Source organism: Balaenoptera musculus, chromosome 20 (genome assembly GCF_009873245.2).
Source record: "Balaenoptera musculus isolate JJ_BM4_2016_0621 chromosome 20, mBalMus1.pri.v3, whole genome shotgun sequence".
Classification (NCBI taxonomy): Eukaryota; Metazoa; Chordata; class Mammalia; order Artiodactyla; family Balaenopteridae; genus Balaenoptera; species Balaenoptera musculus.
This window is the reverse complement of record NC_045804.1, coordinates 37,353,135-37,379,209: the sequence shown is the minus strand read 5'-3', so window position 1 is coordinate 37,379,209 and position 26,075 is coordinate 37,353,135. Positions and strand designations below refer to the sequence as shown.

Below are 26,075 nucleotides of genomic sequence, written 5' to 3'. Positions count from 1 at the left end.
CTTATTTTTCTTCCAAATAGCCCTGTGAGTTGATTTTATTTTTCCTAATTTACAAATAAAGAAGCTGTGGCTCAGAGAGGTTAAGTAACTTACCGAGTCTCACAGGCCTAGTAAGTGGCAGAGCTGAAGTTTGAACAACCAGGCTATGATACTAGAGGCCTGTTCTCTTTCTACTATACAGGCCCCCACCCTCATGTAGCTGCCAGCTGGTCTGAGTCCCAGCTCTCCTGGCCCTGTTACTCCCTCCCAGGTTAATGGCCACAGTTCAGGCTCTGATGCCCATGGCGGGGAATCCCTCAGAGAAGACCTGCAGGAGTTCCTGGGCGGGGAGGCCCCACTGCACCAGCTGGATGACCTCACCAAGGTGAATCCTGTGACGCTGGAGACAGGTATGGGCGCCCCCTCTCCTCGAGTGTGCTGTCTCCAGTGGGTGGAGGTGTGATGAGGGTGTTCAGCACTGCTGCCCCTGGCCAGACCGAGGCAGGCAGGACTCCTGACCTGGAGCCAGACCTCTGCCTGGCAGCTGCCCCCGGGCTCCCCAGTGCAGCCTTTGCTCCAGGTGTGGGGCTCAGCTTAATTAGATCTTGTACCTACTCTTCAGGGAGCTGCTGGGATCTAATGCCTCTTGGCTAATTGCAGAGGGAGCGCTGTAAGGCGGGTGTTTGTATGTGCAGTTATGTCTCCATTTGAGCCAGAGTTTGCTAAAGGCACCTCTGCCTCAGTCCTGAGGTGTCTGCAGGCCCGGTACACAGCAGACACGTTCTACACCAACGCTGGCTGCACCCTGGTGGCTCTGAACCCCTTCAAGCCCATCCCTCAGCTCTATTCACCAGAGCTGATGCAAGAGTACCACGCTGCTCCGCAGCCCCAGGTAAGACTCACCGCTGCCTGTGGCCTCAGGGCTCCCCCTCCTCCCCTCGGCTACCTTGCGGCTTCCCTGTCCTTATCCATGTATTCACCAGCCATGTAGTCATTCAAAGTCTACTGGTGCCATGGCCCTGCCCACCAGTAGCTCACAGAAGTTTGGACATATACCAGTAGGTGTAAAGTTGGAGATAAATATTTGTTCAACTGATTTTGGAACTTAAAATTGGGACATAGGACAGGTGATTTTTATTTTCTTTGTGAATTTATTAGTAGGAAAGAATTTACAAGGGTACATTTGTATATTTAACAAACCACTTTTTTGGGAAAAGGATAAAATTACATGTGATAAGGATTGCCCTAGAAAATTCAGCACATGTTCATCTCCACTGATTGGAATGCCAAGTAACTTCTTTTTTTTATAAATTTATTTATTTTATTTTATTTATTTATTTTTGGCTGTGTTGGGTCTTTGTTGCTGTGCGCGGGCTTTCTCTAGTTGCAGCGAGCGGGGGCTATTCTTCGTTGCGGTGCGCGAGCTTCTCATTGCGGTGGCTTCTCTTGTTGCGGAGCACAGGCTCTAGGCGCGGGGGCTCAGTACCTGTGGCTCACGAGCTCTAGAGCACAGGCTCAGTAGTTGTGGTGCACGGGCTTAGTTGCTCCGCGGCATGTGGGTTCTTCCCGGGCCAGGGCTCGAACCCGTGTCCCTTGCCTTGGCAGGCGGATTCTTAACCACTGCGCCACCAGGGAAGTCCTCCAAGTAACTTCTTGTGGGGGTGAGGATGGAGCTGGTGCAGGCAGGGAATAGACCAGTTGATGTTAAAGTGCAGGGAGAAGCAAGAGCAGACTTGTGGGCCAGAGGGAGGTATTGCAGACAGAGGCAGGAGGTGAGATAAGCCAGGACTGTTGAAGGGTCTGATGCACCACAGCAGGCAGCGTGTCCACAGAGGTTCTTCATCAGGCATGGGGGTGGGGCTGTGAACAGAGCCGACTGTGGGGATAATTACCTTGGAAGTTGGGGGAGTTGGGTTCAGGAAGGTGAGACAGGAGACAGAGAACAGTTGGAGGCTTTGTAACGGTCCAGGTGGGAGGTGGATGGGGTGAGGGCAGGGGGAGAGAGGGATGGTTCTGAAACCATCCAGAGTGATGCCCTATCCCTTCAAGAAGCTGTAGGTAAGCAATCATTCCTGGCCAGGTGGTGCTGTGCGGGCTGTGCATTGTGCAGGTGGCCTGGCTCACGCGTGGTTAGTGTCCGAGTGGAAGCCAGGGGAGGCCTGGCCAGAGAGCCCGTATCTTACCGACTCTCTGCTTCCTCAAAGGCAAAGCCATGTCCTGGCCCCCTCTGTTTCCTCAGTGCCCAGCACATTGAGGGCAATTAATACTCGTTGATGGAAAGGAGAACAGTGACTTTGGAATTCAAATCACATGGATGCACTTATTTGCTGTGTGGACTTGAGAAGGTTATTTAACCTGTCTGAACCTCAGATTTCTTATCTATAAAATACGGTTAGCTATCCAACTAATGTACAGACTTCTTAGGCAATACCTTGTAAGAAAGTTCTTGCAAATTGCAAAGTACAATAACATAAAATAATAAATAGCAGAATAAGACTGTTGAGGTAAGATGAGATGGGAGGATAAAGTGTTAATGTCATAGACTGGTCAAGGCCAGCACTGCTTCCAAACTGAGAGAAGATGAATGGGTAAAGCCCACAGTTGGGCCTAACATTGTTACTTCCAGGAAATTTTTCTAGACAAAGCCTCTGCCACTGCAGTGGGCAGGCTCCCCATCTCAGCCGTCATTGGATCAACCACTCCTTGAAGACAGGTGTTTGCTCACATGACCTTTCACCCCTTGATGTTTCAGAAACTGAAGCCCCACATCTTCACTGTGGGTGAACAGACCTACAGGAGTGTCAAGAGCCTGATCGAGCCAGTCAACCAGTCTGTTGTCGTCAGTGGAGAGAGTGGTGCTGGAAAGGTAAGAGGGCCTCTTTCCCACCCTGTCAACTGCGTGACTGGCTGGACGGGCAGAGAGGCAGAGGAGGTCGCTCCTCCTGGATTCGGTGTGCAGCAGTGGGCAGGAGCTGGGCAGGAGCTGGGCAGCAGTGGGCAGGAGCTGGGCAGCAGTGGGCAGGAGCTGGGCAGGAGCTGGGCAGGAGCTGGGCAGGAAGCCAAGAGGCAGGGCTCCAGTCCAGGCTCTTCCACCAGCTCTGCTGTCACCCTGGGTGAGATTATTTTTTCTCTGAGCCTTCATTTTCTCACTGAAGGACTCTCTCAGCTCTGACACCATTGGAAACAAAAGTCAGCTGTTGGGGATTCCAGCATAGTGCTTAAGAGCACATCAGAAAGACATTTAGCTTTTGCAAACCTCATTTCTTTCACGTGTAAGATGGCAGGGAGGGAAAGACCAACACGTAACTCATGGGACTTCTGTGAGAGTTCAATGAACTAGTGCACATGAGGCACTTGGTGGCATGCTGGGCCTGTGGCAGCACTCCTCCAAAAGTAGTTAGCGTTCCAATAGGAAGTAGTCCACCTGCATCTCTGGGTTGCCCTTGATGGCAAGGGCAGTGCATTGGGCCAGCTGTGGGGAAGGACAGAATCTCCTGATGTGGTCATGTGGTCCCTAGGTGGCAAAATCTTAATAGGTGAGACAGAATGTTGTACAAGGATGAGTGAGGAGTTGCACGGCCGGTCAGAGGAGGGTACTGGCCCAGGCCTCGCCACCTTCTTGTCAAGCCTCACCAGCCACCCCACCCTTTCCTCAACATTACCTTCACAAGGGATTCTTTGGACCATAAACCCCCTCTGCCTACACTCATATGTGAAAGCATTGCTGAGCACTGAGCACCTGCCAGGTTCTAGGCTCTGGGCTAGCCAGTAAGGAGTGGCAGGGGGAGGAACAGAGAGGAAAAATGCAACATCTGGCTTTCAGGGGGCTCTTAGCTCACTGGGAAAGACAGACAAGGAAACAGATGGAGACAGCAAACTGTAGGGATGAGGGCTAGGACTTGGGTGAAGAGGGGATCTTTGAGAGCTATATCAAGGTCGCCGGTGAAGTGGCTGATGCCCAGCTCCTGGATGAGCCCATTGTCCTCCAGAATTGCTCTGGGCAACTGAGGCTGGACCTGGCCCTAGACCCATGCAACCAGAGCTCAGTAACCCTTTATTGAACAGCCACTGTGGTCATGGGCTGGGCCTGGTATCTTTTTCAATTTTACTTTATTTTTGATAAGTAGAAACATAGTGACATAGCTCAAAAATCAAGCAATACTACAAGGCTTACATAAAAAAACAGCAACCCTGTGCTTTCACATCTTTTAGCAGTTTGTTTGGGTGTCTCCATCCATATTTCTAAACAATATGCTTATATTATTAGTTATTGATTTTTCAGTTTTGACCTTATCTGTTCATTTACTACTTTGATGAGGATTTAGCCCTGTTTCCCTGCCCCCAAATACATACGTAATTATATCACGATTTCTGGGTAAGTTAATATATAGTATTTACATTACAAGTATGTGTGTATTGTTCCCAGCAGAGCCCTGTAACATACTATGATTATATTTCTTTTCTTGTATAATTTTTACTTTCCCTCTACTTAATAATTGCCCCCACTTCTTTACTTGTTTAGTTTCTATATACCTATTATTAATTCATTATCAAACTTGTCACCAAAACTGGAAAACACCTACCCAACAGGTGCTTTTTTAAATTTTTTTTTTAACCACACCGCTTACCACTGGACCGCCAGGGAATTCCCTCAGGTGCTTTTTTTTCTTGGCGATGCCCTTCCTAGAGTTCTCATGTCTCCTACTCCCATCCGGACTGGTGGCTGCCAAGGGCTGCTGCCACACAGCTATTACCTGGGAGCTGTCTGCCTCACTCTGGGGATCCAGATTGTCCTCTGTTCTGTGATAAATCTCTTGTTGGAGCCCAGTGGCTTCCTCTTCATCCTTTACTGCCTTGTTTTTATGGAGCATATTCTTTAGTAGCTTCCCGACAAAGGTTACTTGGAGGGCATATTTTTGAGTTGTTGCACATCTGCAAATGTTTATTCTGCCTTAATTTGACATGTTGGCTGGATATTATAATTTCGAATTGGAAATCATTTTCTTTCTGAATTTATAAGTTATTTTCTTATATGTTCTTTTGAGTGTTGCTGTTGAAAGTCCCAATCCATAAATGGTGATTTGTGTTTTCTTTCCAAAAGTTTTTAGGGTCGTCTTTTTTATCCATAGGTATTGAAATTCACAGTGGCGTGTCTTTTCTCACTTGCTTTTCTGGGTACTTTGTGTGGGTCTTTTTAACCTTGAAACTCAGGTCCCTTAGTTTGGAAAAATACTATATCTGTTGATAATAATTTAATAATTTACTCCCCTTGTTTTCCCTTTCTGGAATTCGTATTAGTAGGAAGTTTGATAAATTGTCTAATATCCTGTTTTTCTCATCTATTCTTCTGTCTCTTAGTATTTTGTCCTGTCTTCTTGGAGATATTCTCTACCCTTCAATCCTTTTGAGTTTTGAATTTTTATTAAAAATTTTAATTCTAAGAGTTCTTTCTTGTTCTCTGAATATTATTCTCCCCCCAGCATCCTGGTCTTATTTCTTCTCTTATCTTTGAGGATATTTCATGATTTTTACTTGTCTTCTGTTCCTTTCATTTCTATTTCCAAAATTCATTTCTATTTCCTTCTAGTTCCTTTTCGTCCTTTGTTGTGATATTTGTCATTCATGTAAAAGAAGTTTACCAAATAGTTAATGATCCTTGAATTTCTGTTCATACTTCAGAATAAGGCATTAAGCAACTGATTAGAATCTCTTATGTTTATGGACAGGAGGCCTCACTATGGATAGCTTTCTAAACTGGTGGAACCCTGAATGTTCATAACTTGTCTCATGAGCTTGTCAGTATCTCCAGAAAAGATTCTTCCAATCTCTTCATGAGAGAGGTGGAAACTATAGTTAAGAGGAAATGATAAAAGCATGAACAACTCTTTTTTTTTTTAAATTAATTATATATTTATTTGTTTTTATTTTTGGCTGTGTTGGGTCTTCGTTTCTGTGCAAGGGCTTTCTCTAGTTGCGGCAAGCGGGGGCCACTCTTCATCGCGGTGCGCGGGCCTCTCACTATTGTGGCCTCTTTTGTTACGGAGCACAGGTTCCAGACGCGCAGGCTCAGTAGTTGTGGCTCACGGGCCTAGTAGCTCCGCGGCATGTGGGATCTTCCCAGACCAGGGCTCGAACCCGTGTCCCCTGCATTAGCAGGCAGATTCTCAACCACTGCGCCACCAGGGGAGCCCAATGAACAACTCTTATCAGCAGACTAGACATGCAGAAGAATACATCAGTGAACTTGAGAGTGAGTCAATAGAAATCAAAAAATAAAGAGAAACTTGGGGAATTCCCTGGTGGTCCAGTGGTTAGGGCCCGTGCTTCCACTGCAGAGGGCACAGGTTTGATCCCTGGCTGGGGAACTAAGATCCCACGTGCCACATGTTGTGGCCAAAACAAAACAAAACAAAACAAAAAAGAGAGAGAAAATTGAAAAACAAAAAGAAAAGCACATTCAGGAGTTTTGGTACAATATCAAATGGTTTACCATACTTGTAATTGATGTCCCAGAAGAGAGAGAATGTGGGTCAGAAGTAATATCTTAGAAAATTAGCAAAAGATAACAAGTACAGATCCTAGAAGCTCAGGAAACACTAAGTAGGATGCATACAAAGAAGACACACCTAGGCACATTATAGTCAAAGTGCTGAAACCAAACATAAGGAAAAAATCTTTAAGGAAGCAGGAAAATATACATAAAGAGGAACAAAGATAAGAATGATAGGGACTTCCCTGGTGACGCAGTGGTTAAGAATCTGCCTGCCAATGCAGGGGACACGGGTTTGAGCCCTGGTCCCAGAAGATCCCACATGCTGCGGAGCAACTAAGCCCGTGCACCACAACTACTGAGACTGTGCTCTAGAGCCCGCGAGCCACAACTGCTGAGCCCATGAGCCACAACTACTGAAGCCCGCACACCTAGAGCCCAAGCTCCGCAACAAGAAGCCACCGCAATGAGAAGCCCACTCACGGCAACAAAGAGTAGCCCCCGCTCGCCGCAACTAGAGAAAGCCCGCGCGCAGCAATGAAGACCCAATGCAGCCCAAAATATGAATGAATGAATGAATAAATAAATTTTTTAAAAAATCATTCATTCTAAGATGAAGATAGTAACAATTTATTGTAGAGGTACAATGGAATCATAAAAGTACTCAATTCAACCAGAAGCGATAAAAGGAGAAAAAAGTAACAAAGATCACATGGAACAACTCAAAAAGAAATAAGATGGTAGATTTAAACCCAACCATAGCGATTATTAAATTAAATGTAAGTGGACTAAACTCTTCAATTAAAGACAGAGAATGTCAGAGTGGCTTTCTTTAAAAAGGCAAGACTCAAATTATATGATGTCTTAAAGAAACCCACGGGCTTCCTTGGTGGCGCAGTGGTTGAGAATCTGCCTGCCAATGCAGGGGACACAGGTTCGAGCCCTGGTCTGGGAAGATCCCACGTGCCGCGGAGCAACTAGTGGCCGTGAGCCACAACTACTGAGCCTGTGCGTCTGGAGCTTGCGCTCCGCAACAAGAGAGGCTGCGACAGTGAGAGGCCCACACACCGCGATGAAGAGTGGCCCCCGCTTGCCGCAACTAGGGAAAGCCCTCGCACAGAAACGAAGACCCAACACAGCCAAAAATAAATAAATAAAAATAAAGGAATTCCTTTAAAAAAAAAAAAAGAAACCCACTATAAAGGTATAGATAGGTTCAAAGTAAAAGAATAGGAAAAGATATACCATTCCAACACTAATCAAAGGAAAGCTGAAGTAATTATATTAATACACAAAGCAAAAACAATTGAAAGAAATAAAGTCAAAATTAATAGTTTGTGCATTCTTTTCAAGTACACATGGAACTGATATGGGCTATCTTCTGAACCACAAAACAAATCTCAATTTGAAAAGATTAAAATACAAACTGTTCTCTGCCCTGGGTAGAATTGAACTAGAAGTAAATAACAAAGATATCTAGAAAATCCCAAAGCGTTTGGAAATTAATACCTTTCTAAATATCCTTTGGTTCAAAGAAGTAATCACAAGGGATATTAGAAAACACTTTGAACTGAGTGAAAATTAAAGCAAAACATATCAAAATTTGTGCTTAAAAAAAAAAGCAGTTCTTAGTAGGAAATTTGTTGTAACGTTGAATGCTTATATTCAAAAAGAATAAACTCAAATAATTGACCTGAGCCTCTACCTTAAACTAAGGGAAAAAGAATAAAGTAAACCCAAAGTAAGCAGAAGAAGGAAATAAAGTTTAAAAAAACCCAGTAAAATAGAAACAAAAATAATAAAGCAAGTGAGATCAATGGTTATTTCTTTGAAAAGATTAATAAAATCTAGTCAAACTTAGAAAGACAAATTATAAATGTCAGAAATGAAAGAATAGACATAACTAAAGATCCTACAGATAAGAGATTTTTATTAACTTTATTACAATAAATTCTACAATTTAATAAAATGGAGAAATATTTTGAAATACACAAACTGCTGAAGCTCACATAAGAAGAAACATATAACCTGAATATCTAAATCTATGAGACAAATTTAAGTCATCGTTAAAAATCTTTCCTCAGGGCTTCCCTGGTGGCGCAGTGGTTGAGAATCTGCCTGCCAATGCAGGGGACACGGGTTCAAGCCCTGGTCTGGGAAGATCCCACATGCCGCAGAGCAGCTGGGCCCGTGAGCCAGAACTACTGAGCCTGCGCGTCTGGAGCCTGTGCTCCGCAACAAGAGAGGCCCGCGACGGTGAGAGGCCCACGCACTGCGATGAGGAGTGGCCCCCACTTGCCACAACTAGAGAAAGCCCTTGCACAGAAACGAAGACCCAACACAGCCATAAATAAATTAAAAAAAAAAAAAAAAAAAATCTTTCCTCAGGGCTTCCCTGGTGGCGCAGTGGTTAAGAACCCGCCTGCCAACGCAGGGGACATGGATTCGAGCCCTGGTCTGGGAAGATTCCACATGCTGCGGAGCAACTAAGCCCATGCACCACAACTACTGAGCCTGCGCTCTAGAGCCCACGAGCCACAACTACTGAAGCCCACGCACCTAGAGCCCCTGCTCCGCAACATGAGAAGCCACCACAATGGGAGCCCGTGCACCGCAACGAAGAGTAGCCCCCGCTTGCCGCAACTAGAGAAAGCCCACGTGCAGCAGCGAAGAGCCAGCGCAGCCAAAAATTAATTAATTAATTAATTAATTAAAGAAAAAAAGAACTAAGGGAATAAGACACAAAAACACAAAGGGAACAGGAGAGACATGAGGAGTGAGAAGTGACACAGTGTGGATATGCAGGGGGCCCTGAGTCTTCAAAAAAAAAAAAAATCTTTCCTCATAGAAAGCTCCAGGCCCAGGTGCCTTCACTTTATGGATTCTACCAAGTATTTAAGGAATTAATGTTACCAGTTCTATACAAATTCTTTCAGAAAATAGCAGAGAGGGAGCACCTCCCACCTCAGAGGGAGACCTAAAAGAATTTACCAAAAAGCTACCAAAAAGACCCAAAACCAAACAAAAACAAAGCTAAAAACTTGAAGTGAGGTGTAGGGAGTTTATCAAGGTGACAGGATACAGTCAGTATATTAAAATCTATTGTTTCTATGTCCTAGCAATGAACAAATGGAAATTAAAATGAAAATAGACCTCATCTCAGGTGATTAAAAATAAAACGGTGAGGGCTTCCCTGGTGGCGCAGTGGTTGACAATCTGCCTGCCAATGCAGGGGACACGGGTTCGAGCCCTGGTCTGGGAAGATCCCACATGCCGCGGAGCAACTCGGCCCGTGAGCCACAACTACTGAGCCTGCGCGTCTGGAGCCTGTGCTCGGCAACGAGAGGCCGCGATGGTGAGAGGCCCGCGCACCGCGATGAAGAGTGGCCCCCGCACCGCGATGAAGAGTGGCCCCCGTTTGCCACAACTAGAGAAAGCCCTCGCACAGAAACGAAGACCCAACACAGCCATACATACATACATAAATAAAAAAAGAATGTAAGCAGACAAGAATAGCATTAAAAAAAATAATTAAAAAAAAAAAAAATTAAAAAATAAAATAAAATAAAATAAAAATAAAAATAAAACGGTGAGAATTTTGTAACTAGATTGCCTAGGTATAAATCAGAGCCCTATCATTTACTAGATATGTACTCTTCAATAAAATTTAAATTTTTTCTATGCCTGAGTTTCATCATTTTGGAAACAGGTAGTATGTAATTGCATCTGCATCTGTAGGGTTGGTAAGAAAATGCATGGAAAGTCTCCTTAGGTCAGTAGCCTGCTCAGGTCAGGGTGGGCTGTCCTCCTCTACCCCAGCCCCCCTCATTTCTTAAATGCATCCTCAGGAGCTAGGAGAAGCAGAAGTAAGTGTCCCCATTTCACAGACGGGGAAGTGCCTTGCCCAAGGATACAGCTGAACTCAGCATTCACCCTTTGGTCAGCAACATACATGGTGGAAAAGAGGGCTGTAGCAGGGAGGCTCAGAAGCGGGAGGGAACAGGGACACAGCTCCCACAGGGCTGTTTCTGCCACAGACATGGACGTCCCGCTGCCTGATGAAGTTCTACGCTGTGGTGGCCGCTTCACCCACATCCTGGGAAAACCACAAGATTGCAGAGAGGATCGAACAGCGAATCTTGAACTCCAACCCTGTCATGGAAGCTTTTGGTGAGCTTGGTGTCCTCGGCACAGTACCTCAGTCCCATTTCCTCTGGGATTTGCCACCTTCCAGGGAAAGGAACAGTGTTCTCTTTAGGAGAGGCGTGGAGGGCAGTTTATCATTCACTGCCATGGATCCCCAACTTCCTCCCAGGTACCCTCAGCCTCCTTCCAGTAGAGGTGACGTCACTCTGTCGTCCCCTCTCTCTAGCCTAAGCAAGTGTAGCAGTGGTGCTGGAGAGGACCTTCTGGCTCGCCCAGTCCAAACCCCATCCTTCCGAACAGCTTCCTGATGGTTCAGGGAAGGGGACTTGTCTAAGGATGCACAACAATTCGTGTCCATGTTGGCACTCTAGATGTTGTGCCTTACCGTCTGCCTCAACAGTAACAGCTTGTTTTTTTTTTTTGTTTTTTTTTTTAATTAATTAATTAATTTATTTATTTTTGGCTGTGTTGGGTCTTCGCTGCTGCATGCGGGCCTTCTCTAGTTGCGGCGAGCGGGGGCCACTCCTCCTTGCAGTGTGCGGGCTTCTCATTGCAGTGGCTTCTCTTGTTGTGGAGCACGGGCTCCAGGCACACGGGCTTCAGCAGTTGTGGCACGCGGGCTCAGTAGTTGTGGCTCGTGGGCTCTAGAGTGCAGGCTCAGTAGTTGTGGCACACGGGCTCAATTGCTCCACGGCATGTGGGATCCTCCCCGGCCAGGGCTCGAACCCGTGTCCCCTGCATTGGCAGGCGGACTCCCAACCACTGTGCCACCAGGGAAGCCCTAACAGCTTGTTTTTGATCCTTCTTCTCCTTCAAAGAAAATAGTCCCTGACTGCCTAGATTGGCTCTTTCCACTTCATTGCCAGGAAGTTCTAACTCAGCTGAATCGCATTTGCTAAAGCCCGAGTGCCCAGTCCCTAGTCCTGTCCCTTGTGACATGGAAACCAACAAAGGGGCCTTTAGGTGACTTGAGGATAGAGACCTGGCCCCAGCAGACCTGAGGCCACCTTAGCCCGTGGGGACTCTGTAAACATAAGGTGTGATCTGTAGGGAACGCGTGCACGCTGAGGAATAACAACAGTAGCCGCTTTGGGAAGTTCATCCAGCTCCAGCTGAACAGGTAACCTCTGCTGCCAGTCTCTGTGCCAGTCTGGCTGCTGGGGGCGGGGGGAGTGTGAAAGTGGCTGGGGCAGTGCCCAGCCTGGGCCACCCCTGTGGGCAGAACTCGGCTCCTCCTGGTATGTTTTTCTGTGTGATAAGTGAACCTGAGGGTGATCTTTGAACCTGGAGAAATCTTAACTCCTCCAGCCTGAGGGACCCTGGGGCAATGTGCTTGTGCAGCCCATGTGTTCTGGCTTCTACCCTTGCTCAGAGACTTCTAGCTAAACTGCCACCTCTTGGCCACACCTCTGAGCTTGAAGCTGGGGCTCTGTTCCTGCCTCGGGATGGGGCCAAATAATGTACAGAGACCTTGGTCCTGCCCCTGAGCTGGTTGGAGGGCAATGTCCCAGACCCCCAACCAAGGACCTGCTGAGTGGTCCCTAGTCCTCACAACCCCCATTGCCTAAGTGGAAGAGTTGGGGGAGGTTGCAGTCTGGCACACAGTAAGTGCCCAATAAATGTCTATGGAATGAACAGGCAACTAATGGGCTCCAGCCTGCTTGTGCCCAGGGCCCAGCAGATGACTGGAGCTGCAGTTCAGACCTACTTGCTAGAGAAAACTCGAGTGGCCTGCCAGGCCTCCAGTGAGAGGAACTTCCACATCTTCTATCAGGTCTGTACCAGGTGGGGCCCACAGCTGCCCAGATGCAGGGCGGAGATGGGTCTGTGCCCCTAAACCTTCCCCTCCCTGCCTTGCTTCATGCCTGCCTATTCACCTGGTTTCAGCGATGCCACCACTTATTCCTGCAAACTTTATGTAACACTTCTGCCACACACTGGATCTTGGCTCCCGGGATGGTTTTGGCATGGGAACGTGCTTGCCTTCTCTGTCAGATCAGAAGGTCCTTGAGGCTGGGACTGTCTCCGCAATGGAAACTCTCACTCTCAGACAGAGGCTTGTCCTCGAACGGCAACTGGGAACAAGGACTTCCCTAGACTGTGCCTCCTCCATCAGACTGGGGGACCCCCAAGGCATGGATAGTACGTCTCCCTGCTCTCAGATTGGGACTGGGGGCTCCCCAGGTGGAGTTTTGCTTTCTTCATCATACTGCAGACCCCCTCAGTGAGTTTTTTTGCATCGGGTGGAGACGCCCAGAACTGCTTGCTGCTGCTCTTGCCCCCCTGCCTGCCCTGGGCTCTACGGGAACCTCAGCCTTGTGACGTTGCTGCCGTTTCTCACTGCTCTCTTCCCAACCCCGGGCTTACGCAGGCCTAGGCTTCCCCAGCACCCCCAGCTCAGCCCCTGTCCCCATCCCCACAGATCTGCAAAGGAGCCAGTGCGGACGAGAGGCTCCAGTGGCACCTCCCTGAGGGAGCCGCCTTCTCCTGGCTGCCCAACCCAGAGAGGACCTTGGAAGGTAGGGGGAGCCTTACCCAGCACCCTGGGCCGGCCCGGCAGCACCCACCCATCCCGACAGGGCCCGCCTCCCTCACCCCTCGCTGCCCCGGTGACCTCTGGTCCTGACAATGGGCTGTGACTTGGATTCCTTTTCAGAGGATTGTTTCGAGGTGACCAGGGAGGCCATGCTTCTTTTGGGCATCGATGCCCCCACCCAGAACAACATCTTTCAGGTCAGAGGAAAAGCCACACCACTGACATGTGGCAGCGGTGATGGGCAGCCCCTTTTATAGGGCCCTTCTCTCAACGTGTGAGACTCTTTTCCTGAGGGTCTAGGACGTTAGGCCCCACTGCACAATCTCCAAGGAGTCGACCGCCTCTCTGTGAGGCTGAGCCTGGAGACTGGGGGTCAGGGTGGATGGGGGAAGAGAGGACAGTGGCAGGGCACATAGTGCTATTGAACAGGCCAGCACAGTGACCCACGGAGGTCAAAGGGCAAAGTGCCTGGGTCAGTTATGGCTCCATTAATCAGAATAGAGAAACGATGCTGCCACGTGTTTGTCTAGTGTGTTAGTTTTTAAATCATGTTCACACCTCTTAGCTCACTTGGTCTTTTTCAACAGACCATGGGTATGGAGATTATTCCCATTTTATGCTTGAGAAAACTAGAGACCTGCCCACGGCCAGACAGCACTAAGTGGTGGTGCAGATAGGGTTTGTACCGGACGTAGTAATTCCGATTTCCCACCCTCTTCCTCTTCCTCCTGGGACACAGCGCTCACCCAGAGGAACTGGGCCCCGCTCATCCCCACTGGTGGTCTCCCTTCTCCCATCTTTCTCCTCACTCCTGCAGAGCGGTGGGAGGGGATCTGTAGGATTGGCTGGCAGCAGAGACAGGGATGCCGCTGCAGGGAGATGGCAGTGCAGTGGGAAGAGACCTCCACCTCCAGAAGGGGGCTGCTCAGGCTGTGGGGGGAGATCACAGCCAGTATGGGCACCGCCAGCCAAGAGCTTGGCCAGAGGGACAGCACATAGGACAAGCCCAGGACAAGTGGACGACACTAGGAGTCTGGACAGGAGTGCTGGCTTGAGGGTGGCATGACCTTCTGTTCCAGCCACACTGCCCATCAGCACAGTAGTCTTCTCCTGAAGTGGGTTGTGGTCTGAAAGCCAGTAGCATGTGGACACACCCTCTCTGGGACCAGACAGGGATGGTGGGAGAGGCCCTGCTCTACCAATACCAGGTCCAAAGGTTTCCAAGTTGCTGGACCCAGGGGTCCCCTTTCTACAGCCCCTGGGGGCTCATCCATGAGGGTCATTGAGTGCGAAGGCAAGGGAGCACCCACTGGACAGAGACCAAGATCACAGATCCTGCCCTAGGCTGGGCTGTCAGAAGCCCAGCAGTGCTGAGAAAGAGCCAGAAGGAGCCAGAGCCAGGCCCCCACCAGCCACACAGAGGTAGGGCCGGTCCACGAGGAACAGGAGCGGCCTTTCCACACAGTATGCTCCTGGAGTCGGGGGGCAGGGGGACAGACTGGGGGTGACATGGCGGCCCCAGTGGCTGCCCCGGGAGGGATCTGAAGTCCGATTGCCTGTGTTCTCATCCTGCCTTTCTCCTTTACCAAGTGTGTGGCCTCGGGCTTGTGATTTAACCTCTCCCCATCTCATCTCTATCATGGGCACCACCATAGCACGTGCCTCATTGGTTGTTGAAAAGATTACATGAAATGATGCATGTAACTTGTGTAGAATTGTGCCTGGCCGAGTCATGGAGTAAGTGGGCAGTAATTGAGAGCTGTTATTATTCTGTTATCATAATCTTCGTATTCAGCAGGAGAGAGACCCTTCCCAGGCTGGGCTCTAGCCCTTGAGAAGGGGCCCACTTCGTGTCCTCTCCTGCCCCCTCAGGCCCTAGCTGGACTGCTGCACCTCGGCAACACCCGGTTTGCTGACTCCGAGGACGAAGCCCAGCCCTGCCCACTGATGGACGGTGCTGAGTGTGAGTGCAGGGATGGGGGGCCTGCACCTCAGGCTCTGGTCACACACCCAGGGAGCAAGGCAGGCCCTGCCGGAAAAGAGGCAGCATTTGGTGGGATTGGGTGGGAGGGAGGCCAGAAGGTGAAATTTGGAATCAGTGCCCTTGAAGCCATAAGCTATAGGGCCCTGCCCTGGAGAAGTTACTCCTCACCCCATCTCTGCTGCAGCAGGTAGCATCACCCGCATCTTACAGATGAGAAAACGAGAGTTGGGGGGTTTATAAAGTGGTTTATCCCACTCATGGCCGTGTGGACTGGCACACAGAAGCCCTGGGTTCAAGTCCTGCCTCTGCCTTGGCCAAGCCTCCTCACCCACCTGCACCTGGGTTCACTCTGCCCCATTGGGTGGGTCGTGTTTCCACTGTGATGACTTCACGGGGCCTTGTGCAGAGGGATGTTTGGATGGAGGGTGTTTGTGCCTCCCAGGCTCTGTCAGGACATCGGCCTCATTGCTGCGGCTCCCAGAAGACCCTCTGCTGGAGACACTGCGGATTCGGACCATCAGGGCAGGCAGGCGGCAGCAGGTGTTCCGGAAGCCCTGCTCCCGGGCCGAGTGTGACACCCGCAGAGACTGTCTGGCCAAACTGGTCTATGCACGGTGAGTGCTCTGGGCCCTGCCCTCCTCCCAGGCACCCCCATCTGGAGTTGGAACAGACCCCTCAGGCAGTACGGCTGGGCCCAGGGTGAGGGCTGCCAGATAAAGCAGACGGGTTCCCTGCCCTGCTCCCCAGACCCTGGGGGGCAGGAGGGAGTGGCTCCTGGGCTTTCCCCAAGCAAGGCCCTTGGCTTGATTCCGGACTACTCTGCGTGGAGAAGTTGCCACCTGGCCTAGATTCAGCATGTTATTAAAGTACAGGAGCTTGCCTTGACCTTGGTGATAGGTGAGGAAGGCCTGCCTGCCTGCCTGCTGGCAAGGCCGGCCCCAGAGGTGATGTGGGTCCCTCCCAGGTCCAGGTGCAGACCCATGGGTGAATAGGCTCCTCTGTCTCTGTGTGCCCTTGTACTCTTGGTAGTCACCTGGGGAATTTGATAGATGGTGGTAGAGCCAGAAGCTTTGCCCACAGTCTTGAGCAACACTATGCAGCAAGTGGAGCCCAGAACGGGGGGAAGGCGGGTGTCCTGGCCTTTTCCTGTTGGTTCTGTGGGCATCTCTACCCTTTGGCCATGTGGTTAAGGAGTGATTTGGTACTCTGGGTTCTGAGACCCCTTGGGGTGCCATTGAGAGTGTCTGGGGGCCCAGGATGCTCTGAAATTATGGGACAGAACACATATGTGTGTATGTGTGTGTGCATGTGCTTATAGGAACTTGGGTACCTGTGGAGAGGGTCCCCCTGCTTTCACGAACTTCTCAAGAGCTAAGAGACTGAGAAGCTCTGCTAAGGGAATAAGATCCTCTGAGTGAAAATGGCCCAGGGCAGCTGGGCCCAGACTGAACCCAGTTCAGCAAGGTACTCTGTTCTCACTCCCTAGAAGCGAATTTCAGGTCAGAATTTGAGGCCAAAGATTTTTAAAGCTTTTGTGTCAAATCACTGCAAAATGAGCAGGTAAAGTGTGATGATCACAGACACAGTGAGTCTCTAATCATGGATCATTTTACACACAGCAAACAGGTCATTGTATCACTAGGCCACTCATTTTTAGTACCTGAAATGGGTATTTGAAGCCCTTGTTGCAAAAACAGGAATCATTTACTGAATTGAAAAAAAGTTGCAGAGCAATCACTTAAATAAATGGTAAGGAAGAAACCCTTATGTAGTGTCATATGTGTCACCACGTTGTACAGCAACCACCCCATCATCTCAGGGGCGGTGGTTCCAGAGTGCAGGATGCCACTGTCCACCTCGGGTGACTCGGGGCCCCCTCGTGCAGGACGGAGTAGGGGGATGTGGTGGGGCCTTGAGCTCTGGCCTCCGCAGGCCGAGGTTTGCAGGGGAGTCCAGTGAAGTCAGTTCTTCACAGTCCCACCCAGAGCTGCCTGTCAGCCCCTTCTCATCAAGATGCAGCTGGGTGTCCGGCCAGGGGACTGAGGCAGACCCACTCCCCGTCTAGCCCCAGAGGCTATACCAGACCTCAGTGGTATCACAGGTTCAGTTCCAGACCACCACAATAAAGTGAGTCACACGAATTTCTTGGTTTCGTGGTGCCTAGCAATGTTATATTTACACCATACTGTAGACTATTACGTGTGCAATAGCTTTATGTCCAAAAGAACAATGTGCATAACTTAATTTTAAAATAACGCTGTTGGGAAAATGGCGCTGATAGACGTGCTCGATGCAGGGTTGCCACAGACCTTCAATTTGTAAAACACGCAATAAAGCAAAGCACAATAAAAAGGGATATGCCTGCAGTTGGTCCCGTGCTCAGTCTTGCTCGCGGACAGGCCAGGTCTTCGTGTGCCCGGAAACACGCATGACCACAGCCTGCGTGTGTAGTGGGTCAAGACAGGATGGGCAGGACACGAGAGGAGAGTGTTTAGCCCTTGACCTGTCAGGCTCAGAAGACAGGCCCTCCAAGGTGTGGCACCCAGGCTGCAGGGACAGTCCTGCCACCCCTCAGGCTCAGCCTGACGCCTCTCACCAGAGCCCACTCCCCCCACCCCGCCCCAACAGGCTGTTTGACTGGCTGGTATCGGTGATCAACAGCAGCATCTGTGCGGACCCCGACTCCTGGACCACGTTCATAGGTAGCAGGGGCTCACCCTCCAGGAACCCTCCTTCAGAAAAAGGACAGGAGTGCCCCGCACAGAGAGCAGAGCCCTGGGTCTACTGCGGGACTCCGGGCAGCTCCTTTCCCTCCTCTGCACCCGTCTCCTCACCCTCCGCCAGTGTGTGGGCGAGGTCTCTGCTCTCCGGTGCCTGCATCTGACCGTCCCTAGCTCTCCAGGCAGGCTCAGCTGGCGGCCGGGCCACGAGGGCCCCTTCTCTCCCCGGAGACCCAGCTCCGGTCTCAGGAGAGTAGTGGGGGATGGTGAAGGAGCTAGATTAGAAGGGACATGGGGGACATGGTAACATCATGGGAACCTGCTAGGGGAGGAAGTAAAGCTCAGAAGCGTCGGTGAAGTTTGCTCACAGAATGGTGGAATTCTAGGCACCAACTGAGCGCGTGAGACTCAGGCCGTCCAAACCGGGTTGGACACACAGCGTTCCCCAGGACCGGGTCCCCTGACACCTCGTTCGGCCTCTTCCTGCTCTGAGCTCTGAGAGGACAGGAGGCTGCCCTGGGAACCACGCTGGGGTGGGAGGTGCTCTGCTCACCGCTGGGTATCGTGCTCGCTCCGCCTCAGCTCCGGGCCACCAAGCATGAGGCTTTACCCTGGGCTCCTGTCGTCCCGCGGGCCCCGCCTCCTCCTGCACTGGCCCCACGGGATCTCCCCTTCCTGCCAGGCCTGCTGGATGTGTACGGGTTTGAGTCCTTCCCCACCAACAGTCTGGAACAGTTGTGCATCAACTATGCCAACGAGAAGCTGCAGCAGCACTTCGTGGCTCACTACCTCAGGGCCCAGCAGGTGAGGGGTAGGGTGGTCCTGCGTCCTCTCTTTCTCCCTGGCCCCCAGCCCCATCCCTGGATCTGACCAGACGTCTTCGGTTCCTTCTTTGACACTGCTCTGGAACGGGCTGTGGTGCTGAGGCCAGCGTGGGATGGCCACCTGGACCTCAGACCGCATTTGCCTTCTGCCACCCCGCTCCTACCTCTGCCCCCAGGAGGAGTACACAGCTGAGGGCCTGGAGTGGTCGACTGTCAGCTACCAGGACAACCAGACCTGTTTGGATCTCATCGAGGGGAGCCCCATCAGCATCTGCTCCCTCATAAACGAGGTGGGGGGGTCAGCTCGTGTGCAGAACACCCGAGTGGGGCTTCGGGCTTCTCTGGGACCTTGAAGACCATCCTGTGCCCTCTGTGTGCCTCTTTCTCTCCATCTGCATAATGGGCGCGCTAGCCCTATAACCCCTCCTTTTCAGGGTCACTATGATGCTCCCATGGGTCCACAGGGTGGGGACTCTGAGGGCTGTGAGCCCCTCTCACTCCGTGGCTGACCGCCTGTCCCATCCCGGCCCGCACAGGAATGCCGCCTTAATCGGCCAAGCAGTGCAGCCCAGCTCCAGACACGCATTGAGAGTTCCCTGGCAGGCAGCCCCTGCCTGGGCCACAGCAAGCTCAGCCGGGAGCCCAGCTTCATCGTGGTGCATTATGCGGGGTCTGTGCGGTACCACACCGCAGGCCTGGTGGAGAAGAACAAGGTGAGGGCTGGGCCGTGGCCTGTGGGCCCCGGCGTGAAATGAGATGCCGCGTCATTGCTGCATGTGTGTGGAAGCTTCTATCGTGCACCCTCCCCTCCTGAACATCCTCCCGAATCCAGGGTCGCCTCTTGGGCCCACCTGTCTGAGGTCTCTGCTCCTCAGGCACGACCTGCCCAGAAATGACTGCATTTCTTGGTTTCTAGGCACCCAGTAGACCAGCTCTGAGTCTCCTGGGCTCAGGCACTGCCCTTCTTCTGGGGCCTGGGTGAGCAGGGCTGGCAGCCCGTGGGCAGCACCACGCCTGCTCTCACCCTTGTCCTTGTCCTTTCCCCATAGGACCCCATCCCCCCTGAGCTGACCAGGCTCCTGCAGCAATCCCAGGACCCCCTGCTCAAGGTACTGTTTCCTGCTGACCCTGAAGAGAAGTCCCAGGAGGAGCCCTCTGGCCAGAGCAGGGCCCCTGTGTTGACCGTGGTGTCCAAGTTCAAGGTGGGTCCGGTGGTGCTGATGGGACGTGCTTGGTTCACTAATCAATCTCCAGTGCTTACCAAGCACCTCCCAGCATCAGTGCTGTGTGCTGGGAGCACTGAGGAGTCAGGGAGCCGTGGTCCTGGTCCACGGAAGCCAGAGACCGGAAACTGACAGAGGGACTGTGTGTAGTTGACGTGACAGGAAGCCTAGGGGCCCATGGGTGGCAGTGCGGCCTTTCGCCCACTACTGATAGGGTGATCATGGAAGAGCAGTAGTTACCTGAACCTCTGTGACTGGCCCACTCCCAGTTCCCTAGCTTCCTGCTCAAACTCTGTCCTCGGCCAGCGCAGACTTGTCCCCTCCTGCCGTCTCTCAGCCCTTGCACGTTCTGCTCCACCGCCCCTCAGCTCCACCCTCACTCCCGCCCTCCATGCCACTTCTCTTAGTTTATTCCTTGTCCTCCTTCCAACCGCAGCCTTCTCATCACCTCCCAGAGGAGGCAACCAGGGGAGCCCAGGTTTGGTTAGCCCTTTCCTGCCCAGCCTCAGACACCACTGAGAGAGCCCATTCCACGTCTGCAAGGCCCGTTAGGCCCTGAGCTGTGAGACGATGGCAGACGGCCGTGTCGTAGCCCTGGCAAGGCTTCCAGCACGTAGGACGGGCTTAGTCGCCCGAACAACTGTCGCCTGAACAAATGGCAGGGGGTTCTGAGATGCTTCTCTTCTGGAAAGGTTGCTCTCGTGGGGGGCGGCTGAGACCAGATGCAGGGAGACCAACCAGGTCGGGAGGGTCACAGGTCAGGAAGGATCCCTGGAGGCGGAGGTGAGGAGTGGCGTGTGCTTTGGGCACACCCAGTGAGAGCCGCCAGGAGTCATTCAGGGTGTGTGAGGATCCAGGTCTCGGGGCTGGGAGGGCTGCTTGGACGTGTCATTAGCCAGGGCCCAGCCGGTGCCCCCCCAGCAGCCTGACCCACGGCCTCTCCCCTCTGCAGGCCTCCCTGGAGCAGCTTCTGCAGGTCCTGCATAGCACCACACCCCACTACATTCGCTGCATCAAGCCCAACAGCCAGGGCCGGGCGCAGATGTTCCACCAGGAGGAGGTAATTCACACTGGGCCAGAGCTGCTTTGTGGAGGGTCCCATTCGGCCAAGACCCTGGAGGGGTAAGGGGCAGGATGTCTGCTCCAAATGGAGTGACATTAGGGAGGGCTTATCTTCCCAGCTCTGGCAGGACGGTCATGTACAGTTGTGTGGTCTGTGCAATGCACAGTGGCCCAACCACAGGAGGCAAGTAGGGGCTACAGTGCATCTTGCTCTCTGCTCACCAAGCCATGTGCCCTGACAAGAGACTGAGGCTGCCCAGAGGAATGGGTGTCTTTTGTGATTAGCTGAAAGTCTGTGTCACCTTACAGACCAGACACAGTGCACTGTTTCTGATGGAAGGATAGTTTCTAAAATTTGCACAAAAGCACTCTGTGGCCAGCAGCTGCCCTTTGCCCTTTGGAGGGATGTGGAAGAGGTATGAGAGCTGGACGATGCTGGAGAGTGTCCCACAGTCGACTGGCAGATATGACCGTAGGATTCATAGGACCACTGCTCTGTGGTAAAGACCTTGGTTGGGTCCCGGAAGCATCTTCACAGTATAACCTCCCCTGCTTCTTAGCTGTGACTCACTCTATCGACTGCAGAATATAAAATAAATAAAAAAGAGGAATTGGATTGGGCTGCATTGTGAGGCAAAGACGGGAGCAGTGAGACAGCCAGGACTAGCATTGGCCTCAGTTGTACCAGAAGCCAGGCTTCAGGTAAGGGGACCTGGGGCCCCCAGGACCCTTTCTAACAGGGAGATTTTCTCAAGGTCCCTTGATTTCTCACTGCCCCAAAGACTGTCTGCCCATAGGAGAGCCTGCAGATCCACACCAGCAGGGCCACGGGAAGGGTGGCATTTGGGGCCTGCTGGCCCCATGCTGCAGCCCTGTCTCCCCACCCCTGCAGGTCCTGAGCCAGCTGGAGGCCTGTGGCCTCGTGGAGACCATCCACATCAGTGCCGCCGGCTTCCCCATCCGGTGAGTGGGCCGGTCTGTCCAGTGCAGGGGGCAGGGCCAATGCCAGGGTGGAGCTCAGGACGCAGGTCAGACGAGAGCCTGACCAGCCCAGAGCAGGATGTGGAGATGAAGAGAAAGAGGCAGGTCCACAGAAGTTGGCCTGGAGCTCTAGGGCTGCGCTCACTTTCTGTGGCCCGTTTTGTGGAGGCACCGTGTCTGGTGTGTATCAGTGAATAAGAAAGGTGAGTCTTGCCCTCTTGGGGTGTACATTGCTGTGGAAAGGAACAAAAAGTGCCGTTAGGTGGACTAACGGGGAAGGGGTCAGGGCTGCTCAGGGAGGGGCCCTCTGAGCAGCTCAGGCCTAGGGAAGCAAAGCCAAGGGGCCGGCCTGGGAAGACGTGGAGGAGGGGAGAGTATTCGAGACCCAGGGAACAGCAACCCCAAAGCTCCCAGGTTAGGACCTGAGAGATGCTAAGGTGACCGGAGCACACACAGCAGACAGGGGGAAGGGGGGAGGCTCCAGGCCACGTGAAGGCCGCGGTCTTCCTGAGAGCCGTGGGAGCCGCTGGGCGTTGTAAGCAGGGCGTGCTGCGCGCTCGCTCCTGTTCCGTGGCTGCTGTGCGGAGGCTGCCCCAGGGTCAGGAGAGGAGGGAGGAGGTGAGCGGGCGGCCGTTACAGGTATGACGGGTGGGATGGTGGCCCAGTGACAAATAGAGAGAAGTGGGTAAAAGTGGAGTGTGGCTTGCCGTAGAAGTGGGACCGTGAATGGGTAGACCGTGGGGTACGGGGCAGGGGAGCTGTCGACTTCCAGGCTGCAGAAGCGACTTCCAGGCTTCCATCCGAGGCAAGTGGATGAATCAGGACACAGGATGGTCTGGGGGAGAGGGGAGGGGAGAGTCCGGTTTGAAATGGAGGGGCACGTGAGGGTCTGTCCTCAGTGACTCTTAACACCGTGAGCAAGAAGGAGATCACAGGGGGAGAGGGAGGTCTGAGGCCATTCCCTGAGGAACGCTCACGTTTAGAGGGTGGATGACGAGAAACCAGCAACAACTTGGAGGGGGTCGGGGTGAAGGAGGAAGCCAGGACCGTGGGTGTCCTGGAGGCTGAGAGCGAGCGAGCTCTACAAGGGAGAGGGGTCAGCTGGGCACCTGCTGCCTAGAGGCTGGTCAGAGCACTGACCCCTGGAGTTGGTGGCCACGCTGGTGCAGTTTTGGGGGCAGAAGCCAGACTCAGGAGGAGGAAGTACCGCTGTGTAGAGAAGCGCTGCCGTGACGGGGAGCCGAGACCCCGGGAGGCAGTGGAGGAGGCCGTGGCGTCAGAGGGGAGACGTGCTGAGCCCCTGTGCACGGCAGGAGTGACCCAGGTGTCTGGGGAGAGGCTGGCGAGCCCCTTTGGGAGGAGGCAGGCTGCAAATCCCCTCCTAAAAGAGCAAGGCTCTGTCTGGGTAGGACCAGGGCTGCAGGAGCAGGAGGCCCAGCATAAAGTGGTCTCCACTGGCTTCCCGCCAAGGGGCCCTAGTAACGCCATCCGCTCAGTGGGCACAGTCAGGGCAGCCCCTCGCTGGTGGCTGAGCAGATTAAACAGTGACTCCTGGCTCACGGCCAAAGTCGCTTCATCTCTCCTTCCGCCTGCTTTGGCTTCCAGGGTCTCTCACCGGAACTTCCTGGAGCGGTATGAGTTACTGAGAAGGCTCTGTCCTGGCGCAGCCGCCAGCCCCCATGGCCCACCTCCAGATGAAGGGCGCTCAGGTGAGGGCGCCCATTTGCCAGTCACTTGTTCACCCAGCTTCCCGAGCACCTACCTGGGCCATCTCAGGGCGAGGGGCTGGGGCTTCAGAGATGAATAAAACACAGCCCTGCCCTCGTGGCTCTTGGCTCAGTGCGGGGAAACAGACTAAAAGAAGACAATTAAACAACGGGGAACGTGGCGACACAGAGTTAGGAACAGGATGCTGTGGGTGGTGCTAGGAGGGGTATGAATCGGGAAGGCTTCCTGAAGGAGGTGGTGTCTGAGGCTAGACGGGATTAGCCAGGTGAGGGGCATTCCACAGGCAGGGGACAGCACTGTGTGTGCGAGGAGCTCCCGGCTGTTCAGTGTTGCTGGCTCGTAAGGGCAGAGAACAGTAGGTGGTGAGGCTGGGGGACAGGCAGGCCCACTCGCAGAAGCTGGACCTTCTCCTCCAGGCAGATGGGAGGCACTTCGGGGCAGGAAGCGAGTGGCGTCAGCCTCATGCTTTCTGGAGGCCACCGTGGGGGGCCCCGTGGTTGGCCAGAGGGGAGGAAGCTAGAGATGTGGGCACAGCCGGGAAATGTTGGGAAGAAATTGGCCAGACTTGGCAAGCATGTGATTCGATGTAGAAGGAGAGGAGAGGAGAGAATTAGCCACGCCCGGCCGGTGGGGAAGAGAGGTCTGGGGAGGCTGCCGAGCCCTGCCCAGCCAGTGGAGACATCCGCAAGGTACTGGCCAGCTCCCACCTCAGGGGAAAGGCCTGGTCTGCTGGGGTTGTTGCATGTGGCGTCACTGAGGCTGTGGGAGTCGGTGAGAAGGCCTGGGCACAGGTGGAGGGAGAAGAGGCCAAGGACAGGACGCACACACACACACACACACACACAGGGAGGGAGAAGAGGCCAAGGACAGGACACACACACACACAGGGAGGGAGAAGAGGCTGAGGACAGGACACACACACACACACACACACACAGAGGGAGAAGAGGCCGAGGACAGGACACACACACACACCACCACCCCACACCCAGGGGCCCGGCAGAGCCCAGGCACAGTACTGCTGTGTATTTCCCTCTCTTGGGCACGATTTTGTCACTTTCCTTTCATCCTTTCTCCCCACCCTCTCTCCCCCTCTCTCCATGGTGTGCTCTCCTGTTCTGTCTCTTGCCCAAAGCCCCCTGGCCTCTGGCTGATCTTGCTGCTGTTTCTCGTCTGCGGCGTTTCCTTTGGCAGCCTCCAGAGAGGCACTGGGCAGCTAAAGGTGGTCAGAGCCCTCAGGTAAATCCTCCTTCTACAGGAGCCGGCCCTGCCAGGTGTGGGAGGGCAGGCAGGGGGACCCGGCGGGCCTCCACGGGGCTGGGATTTGTTCCCCCTTTTCCCGTCAGTGGCGGGAGGGCTCGGGGCAGAGGGAGTGGCCCGGCTGCCCCGTTTGGCCCTCAGCATGTTTGGGGCCGTAGAAGCAGATGCTGGCGAAGCAGCCTGGGAGTCCGCGTGGGAGTCAAGGCAGCCGGTGCCCTCTGCCACCCTGCCCAAAGGGACCCACGGGAATGGAGGCTGCAGGCCCGTCCAGGGCACAGCCTCAAGTGGGATTTCGAGATTCCTCAGAACAGTCAGGGACCTGAGGGACACTGGGAGGCCACCCCTGGCCTCCTCCCAAAAGGAAGGAGGTAGAAATGGTTAGAGGCAAGAACAGCAGGAAAGAATCCTGTGGAACGTTAGGGAGACCAGACCAGTGTCTTAAGGCCACAGAAGTGTGCAGACGATGAAGCACTGATGGGACCTCTGTCTCTGTCCCCCAGAATGGTCTCCACACTCCGAGCAGGCCACGCTGCAAGCCCTCCTCCAGGACATCCTCCACACTCTGCCAGCCCTGGCTCGGGCACCAGCTGAGGCCACGCCGGCCCCAGTGCACTGTGGCAGGACCAAGGTGTTCATGACGGACTCCACGGTAAGCTGGTTTGGGATGAGGAGTGGCCAGCCATGTGCTGTCCTTAGCAGGACAGGGTCTGGGCCCTCCTGAGGGCAGGGGGAGGAGAGGCTGAGGACCTCAGTGGATGCCCCTTCTCCCAGCTGGAGCTTCTGGAACGCGGGCGTGCCCAGGTGCTGGAGCAGTGTGCCCGCTGCATTCAGGGTGGCTGGAGGCGACACCGGGGCCGCAAGCAGGAGAGGCAGCGGCGGGCCGCCGTGCTCATCCAGGCAGGTAGGAGAGGTGGGGCCCTGGGCCGGCAATCCTTGCTCCTGGCCAGCAGGTGGGCCTAGATGCGGCCACTGTCTGCAGCTGCACACGATCCAGCCCACATGATACCTGTTTCTTTCGAAATGCTGCTGCTAGAGTCCCCACAGACCAAAGCTGACTGTGTCCCAGCCTCAAGAGGTTAACTGCATGTCCCTGTGGTGCGCTGGGATTCGAATTCCCTGTCCAGTTCACCCAGAGCATCTCC

General features: G+C 53.1%; 1 protein-coding gene across 8 annotated transcripts in view; it reads left to right on the top strand.

Annotated features, from left to right (window-relative positions):
- Positions 1–26,075, top strand: part of MYO19 (myosin XIX) — a 35,041-nt gene that overhangs the window by 5,521 nt on the left and 3,445 nt on the right. For 2 of the 8 annotated variants that reach the window (XM_036836382.1, XM_036836381.1), the window contains exons 4-23: positions 251–389; positions 723–871; positions 2,732–2,845; positions 10,507–10,639; positions 11,666–11,735; positions 12,287–12,389; positions 13,038–13,134; positions 13,272–13,348; positions 15,024–15,114; positions 15,578–15,749; positions 17,764–17,837; positions 18,538–18,659; positions 18,856–18,969; positions 19,216–19,392; positions 19,729–19,881; positions 20,855–20,962; positions 21,857–21,927; positions 23,551–23,654; positions 25,434–25,582; positions 25,705–25,834. In XM_036836382.1, coding sequence (XP_036692277.1) covers positions 251–389; positions 723–871; positions 2,732–2,845; positions 10,507–10,639; positions 11,666–11,735; positions 12,287–12,389; positions 13,038–13,134; positions 13,272–13,348; positions 15,024–15,114; positions 15,578–15,749; positions 17,764–17,837; positions 18,538–18,659; positions 18,856–18,969; positions 19,216–19,392; positions 19,729–19,881; positions 20,855–20,962; positions 21,857–21,927; positions 23,551–23,654; positions 25,434–25,582; positions 25,705–25,834 — 2,347 coding nt within the window. Of the gene's footprint in view, positions 1–250; positions 390–722; positions 872–2,731; positions 2,846–10,506; positions 10,640–11,665; positions 11,736–12,253; positions 12,390–13,037; positions 13,135–13,271; positions 13,349–15,023; positions 15,115–15,577; positions 15,750–17,763; positions 17,838–18,537; positions 18,660–18,855; positions 18,970–19,215; positions 19,393–19,728; positions 19,882–20,854; positions 20,963–21,856; positions 21,928–23,550; positions 23,655–24,808; positions 24,913–25,433; positions 25,583–25,704; positions 25,835–26,075 lie in introns of those variants that run through there. The other 6 variants (XM_036836379.1, XM_036836378.1, XM_036836384.1 and 3 more) reach the window with 5 other exon arrangements.